At 40.3% G+C, this 10902-nt stretch overlaps 1 protein-coding gene across 2 annotated transcripts; it reads right to left on the minus strand.

Annotated features, from left to right (window-relative positions):
- Positions 1-1940: 1940 nt before the first annotated feature.
- UQCC6 (ubiquinol-cytochrome c reductase complex assembly factor 6) lies at positions 1941-8031 on the minus strand. Of its 2 annotated transcripts, none has more exons than XM_087873790.1 (3): positions 7880-8031; positions 5147-5264; positions 1941-3337 (listed from the first exon to the last, which is right to left on the minus strand). In XM_087873790.1, the coding sequence occupies exons 1-3, from the start codon at positions 8005-8007 to the stop codon at positions 3239-3241; spliced, it is 345 nt and encodes a 114-aa protein (XP_087729916.1). In that variant the 5' UTR covers positions 8008-8031; the 3' UTR covers positions 1941-3238. The 2 variants fall into 2 exon arrangements, with proteins under 2 accessions (XP_087729916.1, XP_034258686.1); XM_034402795.3 differs by having other exon boundaries at positions 7846-8028.
- Positions 8032-10902: the final 2871 nt, after the last annotated feature.

Below are 10902 nucleotides of genomic sequence, written 5' to 3' on the forward strand. Positions count from 1 at the left end.
GTTGTATGGGGCATTGAAGTGCTTATTTACTAGTTTTGGTTGTAAAGAAAACTTCTATAGATTCAATTTGGCAGTGACATTCTTCTGTAACAGAAGAAACATTGGAAAAGAAAACACTTAGGACAAGGATTATTTTCTGAAGGTCACATTAGAGCTGATACCTTTCAATTATTTCCTATTCTACTAACATTTGTACCAGAATCTTGGCCTGTTAAGGCAGGCTTCTGCTTAGTGGAATCTATTTTTTAGCTGGTTGGCAAAGCTTAGGGAGTTTTACTTTTGCAGCAATTCATCCTAGTTTCCCTGTGAACAAACGTTAAATACATTGGATTTAGTAAAATGCCATTTAAACTTTGTTTTAATTGAACCATTAACTTTGAACCATTGTAATATATTCCCTTCATGGTGACAGAAGAAAACATACTTTGGGTTACATTTTGCTGGAGGGAAGACAGGTGTTATTACCCTGCAGAGATGCTTTAAGATAAAGTAAGCCATTAGATACTCAAAAACGAATGACTCCTATCAAACTTGTTAGCATCTATTTTTAAACAAGAAGCAAATAATGGTTTTATATACAGTGGAGCCTTTAGCTCATCCTGCTGATTGCATCTATCATACCCTAAGAACTAAATCGACTTGAATTCTGACAGATCTTTACCATGCAGATTGTATAATTTTAAGCCAATTACACCCTCAGCCAAATTTCACATATGTGATATTTAAAGTGAAATAAGTGAGAGAAATAGAAACTTGGTCATTTTCAAAAAGAAGCTTAAGGCAATAAAACAGTGGCTAGGTGCACCTTTGCAGAAAAGTACAATACTAACTCAAGTCATTGCATGCCATAATAGGCATGTTTTTTGCCCATGTTCATGCTTCCTCATAAACAATAACTTTTATTTATAGCATGGTGTTTCTGTTACCTTGTTCAATGCTTCTCTGTGAATGGAAGATAATCTGAGTTGTCTTAAATAGTAATAAAACTTGATAACTTGAACAGTGTTAATACAAGGAGTTGCTGCAGTTCTATCATCAAGTAAATGTTTGAATTTCATTCCTTGGTTCTGTAATTTCCAATGTTAAAATTTGTTTTCCCCGCATTTTAATACACGCAGGTTGAATAGAGGATTTCGCTCAGATGTGGATTCAAAATACTTCCGTTAGACACAAGAATAAAAATATATGTATATGAAGAATGTAAAAAAGATGACTTGTTCTTTTCAGTTTGTCCCATAAAGGTTCTATCCCACTTGCACAGTTCAAGAAACTACTTTCACATATTAGGTTAGGTACAGATAGTCCTTGACTTACGATCACAATTGAGCCTAAAATTTATGTTGCTAAGTGACACATTTGCTAAGTGAATTTTGTCCCATTTTACAACCTTTCTTGCCACAGTTGTTAAGTGAATCACTGCAATTCTTAAGTGAATTTGGCTTCTCCACTGATTTTGCTTGTCAGAAGGTCGCAAAAGGTGATCACATGCCCCTGGGACACTGCAACTTTCATAAATATGAGTCGGTTGCCAACTCTGAATTTTGATGACATGCCGTGGGGATGCTGCAAAGGTCGTAACGTCACTTTTTTCAGTGCCATTGTAACTGAACGTTCACTAAATGAACTGTTGTAAGTCGAGGACCACCTGTATTGTCTACTAAGTAGTTCTAATAACTGCAATGCAAAATACACAGAAAATTGAGTCATATCTTTACAATAAAATGTTTCTAATTAAATACATCGGATTGTGTATTTTTGAATAGATTGGAAGAGTCAGGCCCTTTTGCAGTTAATGCTGATGCTGAATAAAAACTTTGAAATACATAGCCCAGCTTTCCCCAGCCTAGTGTCCACCAAGTGTGCTGACTACAGTTCCCATAAGTTTCCAGACAAAAAGAATAGTGAATTATGTCTAGAAATAAATTAACATTTACAGAAACTATATTTAAACACTGCATTTAATATGAAAAGTTGATTGTGAAAATTCAAAATAGTCAACAAATATCACTGAAATAAAATTGCTAAGTTATTGACATTGAATGCCTGCTTTGCAGAAAACCATATTGCAGTACAGTAGTGTGGGAGGCTAAACCTAATCTTTACTTTTACTTTTACTTTTTACTTTTATTAGACTTCTATACCGCCCTTCTCCCGAAGGACTCAGGGCGGTGTACAGCCATATTAAAACACATAAAATTTACAAAATTTAAAAACCATTAAAATCAAATATACAAAAATTTGGCCCACAAATTAAAAACTAACATACACCCATTAAAATTCATATTCATGTTAGGCCAGCCCGGCTTGTTGAAACAAGAGGGTCTTCAGGGCACGGCGAAAGGTGCGCAGGTTGGGGATTATACGCACATCTAGGGGCAGCTCATTCCAGAGGGCTGGTGCCCCCACAGAGAAGGCTCTCCCCCTGGGCGTCGCCAGTCGACATTGTTTGGCCGACGGCACCCTGAGGAGCCCCCCTCTGTGGGAGCGTATTGGCCGGTGGGAGGCTGTCAATGGCAGAAGGCGGTCTCGTATATACCCCGGTCCTAAGCCATGGAGTGCTTTAAAGGTGGTAACCAACACTTTTGAGTCGCACCTGGAAGACCACTGAGAGCCAGTGCAGCTCGCGCAGGAGAGGTGTCACGTGGGTGCGACGAGTCGCCCCCATAATCACCCGCGCAGCCGCATTCTGGACCAGTTGGAGCCTCTGAGTGCTCTTCAAGGGGAGCTTCAAATGGATACCTTGTTTAATTAACTTATAGCAAAACATGTTTCCAAACATTTGCTTTTTAAATGGTAATTGAACTAATACAGAGATATCCCAGCATTCTCCAAAACATAATATACCCTGCAAAGAATTTTTAAGGGGAAAAAACTGACATAGCTCTGCAACACTGAGAGCAATTGTAGCGAAGTAAAGGTTACAGGTAGATACAGAAACAAAAGCAATGGCTGAGGAGGAGGTCACCTTTGTAAGGCGGGGAAAAAGGAGCAGACCGTAGGAGAGGCAGTCTTGGACTCAAGAAAACAATACAGATACAAAATAAGTCCTTATAAATATTCATGATTTTCCAGTTGTACGTGTTCAGATTATAAATCCTACTAAGGAACACTTTATGGAGGATGCAACATTTATTTATTTATTTATTTATTTATCAAGAACGTATTAGGTAATAAGTATAAACATGGATTGGATACATAAAATAGATACAAATAGAGGAAACATTAGGACAGGCATGTTTCATGATCGTGGTTGTAAAGGTTGAACTGGCTCATTCGTATTTTTTAGACTTGGCATTTCTGTTCTGAGCTCCCCAGCTTCCAGAGGAATATCTGATGTCTACAAATAAATAATATCCAAAAACAAATCCATCACATGTCCATGTCAACCCACACATTTTAGAATTCAGATTATATTTAGCACTCTTCCTAAACAGCGACTATTCATTCTCAGACTATGACAGTACCACTGCCAGGTGGGTTTCTATCTGGCTGACAAACTCAACATCTAGTTCTCAACGGAACTACATCCACATGGAGGGAAGTAAGTGGTGGGGTACCCCAAGGTTCCGTTTTAGGCCCAGTACTCTTCAATATCTTCATAAACAATCTAGAGGGAATTGAAGAGGAACTCATCAAATTTGCAGATGATACAAAGCGTGCAGGAATAGCCAACATGTCAGAAGACCTCAAGATCCAAAAAGATCTTGACATACTTGAACACTGGACCCTATCAAAATGAAATTCACCATAGATAAAAGTAATACTTTACACTTAGGTAAAAAAAAAACAACCCAACTGTATAGACTACTAGGTGAAACTTGGCTTAATGCCAGTAACTGCAAGTGGGATCTTGAAGTCCTAGTGGACAATCACTTAAATATGAGCCAACTGTGCTGCAGCAACCAAAAATGCAATCCTTGGCTGCGTTAAGAGGGATGAAATCAAGATCACATGAAGTTCTAGTACCACTTTACAAAGACTTAGTAAGATCACACTTAGAATGCTGCATCCAGGTCTGGTCACCACAATATAAAAAAGATATTGAGACTCTGAAAGAATTCAGAGAAGAGCAACAAAAATGATTAGGGAGCTGGAGGCCAAAACATACAAAGAACGGTTACAGGAATTGGGTATGTCTAAGCTAATGAAAAAAACTAGGGGGGGATATGATAGCACTGGTCCAATATTTGAGGGGCTTCTACAAAGACATGGGAGTCAAACTATTTTCCAAAGCACCAAAAAGCAAGACAAGAAACAATGGTTGGAAACTACCCAAGGAGAGAAGCAACCTAGAACTAAGGAGTGAGAGCAATCAACCAATGGAATGGCTTGCCTTCAGAAGTTGTGGGTGCTCCATCACTGAAGGCTTTCAAAAAGAGACTGGACAACCATTTGTCTGAAATGATATAGGATCTCCTGCTTGAGCAGGGGGTTAGATGACCTCCAAGGTTCCTTCCAACTCTATTATTCCATGTTCTATGTTCAATGACTAGCTCCCAGAAGCAACTTGAACTGAAAGTGAAAAATCACCTCAGCTGTGACCACTTAAAACGCTTTTTGGTGCATCTCATACATAGAGAAAATGGAGCACGCCAGGCATCTTTAATAAGCTGTCGACGTCTGAATTGAAAAAAAAAAATCCAAGCTACCAATATTTTCATTTATAATAAAACCATTAATTTATTTAAAAATTGCTATTTCTAGATTTTACAGCCATATTTGCCAAGTCTAGTGCTGAGGGCCAGTTTTGCATTCCCAACCAACTGCTTCATAAGGTTGTTCTATGGATAAAATGGTGGCAGTTCCCGGTTGTACTGCTTTGACCTCCCACTGAAAGATACAGCATATGCTGTCAACTAACACATAAGTAACTTCAATGACACATTTCCAAGTTCTGAGTTTTAAAAAAAAAGGGTGTTTATTTTTTAAAATAAATCTGGATAGAGGTCTAGGGAGAAGAACCTATAGCTAAGCCACAAAAGTAACCTACTACAGACCTCTCATCTCTGCAAAAGACAAAATTGCAAGTAAGGTAAGGCAATCACCAAAGAGCTATGCGATGTATCCTAAGTGGTAGAAGAAAACACCAATTGTATCTGAAGCAGAAGACAAGACAGCAATCAAGAGGAGGGGGAAAGGCACTTACGAGGTCAGGTTTGTAAAATTTGTGGACGGTTTGTGCACCAGCAAGCATGGACAAGAAGGCTGCAGTAAGGATTTTCAAGTATTTGGGCCAACTTACACCGGCAGGCATGGTTCTGGACCTTAGAAGAAAAAAAAGCACGGTAGAAGTTAAGATATGCAGGAATCAAACTTTTAACTAGCCAGAGTTGGGGGAGTGTATAAGAAACTTGGAGAGAAAATAATATTTCAGCAGTCCCAAAGCAGAATTGGGATATATAGATATAGAGCAGACCACTGAAGTCAAAGCAACAATGGACCATGGCAAGAACATATAGTAATCAAGATGGTTTTACAAATCAGGGCTCTTTCTCACAAGCTCACAATAGCACAGAGATGCCCGATTAATCATTTTTAAGAGACATCTTCATGAAGCAACTGTAGTGTTTATTCCCAGCCAACCAAAGGCATACAAAATGTGTCATAGCTGCTAAATAAGGGTTTTCTATCCTCCTCCAGCACTAGGTAGACAGACAGACAGACAGACAGACACATATATATAATCTATAGTGCAGCATTCAGGAACTTGGTGATGATGAGATCAGAGGCTGCAATTTTCTATTGGCTGATTGAGGAGCGATTGGCATGGCCCTTCCCTATGGCTTGAGATGAAGGAAAAGACCACACACCTTGTTTTTACAGAACCTGTAGAATCTGACCTATGCCTTCAAGAGAGTCACTCAGGTATTTTATTTCATTTATTATTTGCTGCTCACCCTGTTTTGAAGTGACTCTGGGAAGCTATATTATTATATGGGATCTTTTTGTTTTGTTTTGTTTTTTGTTTTTTTGTTTTTTCGATTTGATTTATATGCTGCCCTTCTCTGAAAACTCAGGGCGGCTTACAATGCGTTAAGCAATAGCCTTCATACTTTTGTATATTTAATACAAAGTCAGCTTATTGCCCCCACAATCTGGTTCCTCATTTTACCTACCTTAGGTACCTTACCTACCTTAGAAAGGATGGAAGGCTGAGTCAACCTTCCATCCTTCTTAATATACAGGACATCTTCAAGATATACCAGCAATTGGGACAGGGATTGCTGTAGCTAAGTAGTATGGTCATGAAATGCAATATCACATTGCTTAGCAATGACAATCCCAGGACTCCTGCTTACTGTTGTAACCCAAATACGCCTGGTTTGTTAGGCTGTAAATGGCAGGAATCCAAGCACGGGGTGCCATGCCAGGCTGGATAAGTGTCTGGATCATAATCCTGTGATCAGAGGGTTGCTGCAATGTCTGCCACTTTATGATCAGTTTTATGACCATACTTTCAACCCACCATAACTCTGAACAGTTGCTAAACAAATGGACACAGGCCGAGGTCTACCTATAAACTAATGCATCCATCTTTTGGAAGGCCAAGAAGGGTTTCCATGCTTATGTTTTCTACTATTTTAATTACTGGGTAGGAGTATCATTTGCATACTTTAAGGCAGTGGTGAAATCCAAATTTTTTTACTACCGGTTCTGTGGGCATGGTTTGGTGGGCGTGGCAGGGGAAGGATACTGCAAAATCTCCATTCCCACCCTACTCCAGGGAAAGGATATTGCAAAATCTCCATTCCCTCCCCACTCTGGGGCCAGCCAGAGGTGGTATTTGCCAGTTCTCTGAACTGCTCAAAGTTTCCGCTACCGGTTCTCCAGAACCTGCTGGATTTCACCCCTGCTTTAAGGGATATTTGCAGGTCACAGCCAGTTACTGTCAGCACTCTATTACTCTTGGATCACTGATGGACCAGGTTACAGACAGATCATCACAGAGAAAATCTAACTATGTTGTTGCCAAGACTTGATACATAATCAATCAACTAAGGAGCTGGAATATCTGGGAACTGTAGTGAAACAGACAAAAGTTCTATCAGGTTCTATCAGAGCCAAGGCGGCACAGTGGTTAGAGTGCAATACTGCAGCTACTGCAGCTGACTGCTCGTTCAGCAGATCAAATCTCACCGGCTCAAGGTTGACTCAGCCTTCCATCCTTCCGAGGTGGGTAAAATGAGGACCCAGATTGTTGGGGGCAATATGCTATTTAGTTACTGTCTTTGGTGTAAGCCGCCCAGAGTCCTCAGAGAGGCGGCATAGAAATATGACTAATAAAATAAAATAAATAAGTTTCCCCTTCTAGAACAACAAGTGTAAACCTCTATCCCAAAACAGAGATAGGTTTAGCAAAGCCCCAAAGAAATAGGTTTAGTAAAGCACAGGAAATCTTAGCATGAGCTAGGTAGGAGATAACATCCTAGCATGCTGTGACTGTTCCCTCAACACCTGGCCCTGCATTCTTCCCCTGTCAGATGGACTATATTTGGACAAAGAATGTCACTATATAGCTGTGTTAAGAAAGAGCCCAAGCGATCGATTACAAAAGCAAAGTATGAAATTTGAAAAGCGAAGTATGAAATTAATATTAGTAAACTAAGTATTGCCTCGGGTGTAAAGATAGCTGAGTGACCTTGAGCCAGTCACTCTCTTAGCTCTAGGAATGACGCATTGGCAAGCCACTTCTGAAAACTTTACCAAGAAAACTGCAGGGATTAGTCCAGGCAGTCATCAGGAGTCAAGATTTACTAACACGTTGATCGACACACACACACAGTTGTGGATTATTTCCCGCCTCCCGCCGCGAAACAAATATAATACGATAAACTCAGGTCCTACCGAGCAGATTCTCCCTACAAAGGACGCCAGAGACTTGACACGCATCAGCGTTCCAGATCCCCGCAAGAATGAATTCCGAATCCCCGCAAGAACGAAAGAGAGAAGGATCTGCGGATCCCTCCAGGCGGCCAATCGCAAAGGCGGAAGCCAACTTTGCAACATGCAAAGCCACGTGCCAGAGGAGGAGACGTCACCTCTGGATAGACAAAAGAGAGCAAGGAAAGAAGAGAGAGCCGAAAGCGAGGCGGTCGGTAGCGAGAGTTGTGAAGCGTGGATTTTTTGGTTTTAAAGCCGCCTGTATTTTTCTAGATTTGGTGAAAAGGAATACTTGGAACCCTCTGATGTATCAATCCGAAATTGCTCCGCTGTTGTTGACTGTCGTTTGGCTGCCTCTCAATTCAGTGGGTTTTTTTTTTCCCCTTCAAACTTGGGAACTTTAAAATGAGTGGACTTCAACTCCCAGAATTCCTCAGCCAGCACTTCTGCGGTACGCTTGGCTGGGGAATTCTGAGAGTTGAAGTCCACCCATCTTAAAGGGCCAAAGTTTAAAAGAAAAGCACACATTGTTTTAGTTGGTTGCCTTTACCCACAGGCTTCTGCTAAGTTTTCAGGTTATTGTTATAGATTCATTATTCTTCACCGCAGTAAGTCCAGTAGAAGTGAGCCTGCCTACAGAAATCAATGGAAAAATTGGAATGTTATAGTAGTAGTTCTAATGAACTATTATTAGCGGCTGTCTAATCAAACCGTAGGGCCAATTTAACTCGGGTCTCTTTTCTCCTATAACAGTGTTTCTCAACCTTGGAAGCTTGAAGATGGGTGGACTTCAACTCTGAATCCCCCAAGCGCTGCTGGCTGGGGGATTCTGGGAGTTGAAGTCCACCCATCTTCAAGCTACCAAGGTTGAGAAACACTGCCCTATAACATATTGCTTCTTTCCCCTGCGTTTGAAAATAGCCTTTGCATTATCCATCCAGTATCATCATCGTTTCCAAATGTGTCAGCGTGTATTTGCCGCGTGTGAGAGCTTGACGCTGTTCAAAACCATGATCTTCCCCACTTATTGAGCAATGCCTTATTTCTAACTGGAACTGTGCAGGCAGTCCTCAATTTACGACCACAATTGAGCCCAAAATTTATGTTGTTAAGTGAGAATTTGTTAAGTGAGTTTTTGCCCCATTTTACAACATTTCTTGCCACAGTTTTTACTGCAGTTGATAAGTTAGCAACCCAGTTGTTAAGTGAATCTGGCTTTCCCATTGATTTTGCTTGTTAGAAGGTCGCAAAAAGTGATCACCTGACCCTGGGATGCTGCAACGATCATAAGTATGAACCAGTTGCCAATCATCTGAATTTTGATCACATGCTCATGGGGGATGCTACAAAGGTTGTAACTGTGAAAAACAGTCATAAGTCATTTTTTTCAGTATCTTTGTAACTTTGAACAGTCACTAAATTAACTGTTGTAAGTCGAGGATACCTGTATTGTATATGTTTGAACTGGCCTTTCCTCTACTTGGATTGCGAGATTTCGATTTCAACAATCCTCAAAGAATTGGTAGTACAGGGGTTTAAAGCACCCTGTTATTAAGCTGGTTATTAAGACCAGCTGCCTGCAATTATTGCAGGGTTCGAATCTCGCCAAGGCTCAAGGTTGACTTAGCCTTCCATCCTTTCTAAGGTAGGTGAAATGAGGACCCAGTTTGTGGGGGCAATAAGCTGACTTAGTATAAATATACAAAAGGATGAAGGCTATTGCTGAGCACATTGTAAGCCGCCCTGAGTCTTCGGAGAAGGGCGGCATATAAATCAAATTAAAAAAAAAAAAAAAAAGAATGACCAAATTTAGAAGGGAATTATGGGATTCGGAAAGCCGATCCATTTGGAGGTAGCACCTTGAGGCAGGCTCTTTTAAAACTTCCAAGCGAGGAATTCAACTTTTTTTTTTCTTCGCCCTTCATTCACCCTCTGATTTGGCTTCAGATCCTGCCAATATTTCGCTCTTGAATTATAGTGTTGCCTTCCTTGTTGTTAGATGCGAAGTAGTGTCCGACCCATCGCGACCTCATAGACAACGTTCCTCAAGGTCAGGGGTGAAATCCAGCAGGTTCTGGAGAACCGGTAGTGGAAATTTTGAGTAGTTTGAAGAACCAGCAAATACCACCTCTGGCTGGCCCCAGAGTGGGGTGCGAATGGAGATTTTGCAATATCCTTCTCCCAGGAGTGGGGTGGGAATGGAGATTTTGCAGTATCCTTCCCCTGCCATGCCCACCAAGCAGTGCCCACCAAGCCACACCACGCCCACAAGCCACGCACAAGCCACGCCCACAGAACAGGTAGTAAAAAAAATTTGGATTTCACCACTGCTCCAGGCCTTCTTGTCCTCTACCATCCTCTGGAGTCCATTTAAGTTCACACTGACTGCTTCAGTGACTCCATCCAGCCACCTCATTCTCTGTTGTCCCATTCTTCTTTTGCCCGTCAATCTTTCCCAGCATTAGGCTCTTCTCCAGTGAGTCGCTTTCCTACCATGAAGTTATTTTATTTTATTTTATTTTTAAAAAAACAAGTTTTATTGGTTTTTTCTTTTCTCCTCTCCCACCTTCACCCACATTTTTCTTTTTCTTTCTTTTTTTTGAACAGAGTGTTGGTCGTTTCTTATTTTATACAATTAGTCAAATTCAAATACATTTTACTCAGTTACAGTTTTTGTCAATATCGTCTTCCCCCCTTTCCTTTTTTTTAAATATACCTCAGTACTTCTACACTTGCATACGTAAACATCTTCTTCATTTATCCCTAAATTCTAACTTTACTATTTATACATAGTGGTCCTATTTTATTCTTAAATAATTCATTCTTTTCCTTAATATATTTATATTTGTCTGTTCAGAGCTGCCTTTCTTCCACTTCGTGTTTTTTTCTTTTTTAAAAAAAGCTAGGTTTGAGGAGAAAGATTGCTGTACAATTTAAAAAAACAAGGTGAAGTTATTTTATTTTTATTATTTTATTTTTTTTCCCCCTCCCTGAGGAAATCGGAACTTTGCTTTGGTGGAC

The sequence above is a fragment of the Pantherophis guttatus genome, chromosome 7, assembly GCF_059756535.1.
Source record: "Pantherophis guttatus breed Tessera chromosome 7, ASM5975653v1, whole genome shotgun sequence".
NCBI lineage: Eukaryota > Metazoa > Chordata > Lepidosauria > Squamata > Colubridae > Pantherophis > Pantherophis guttatus.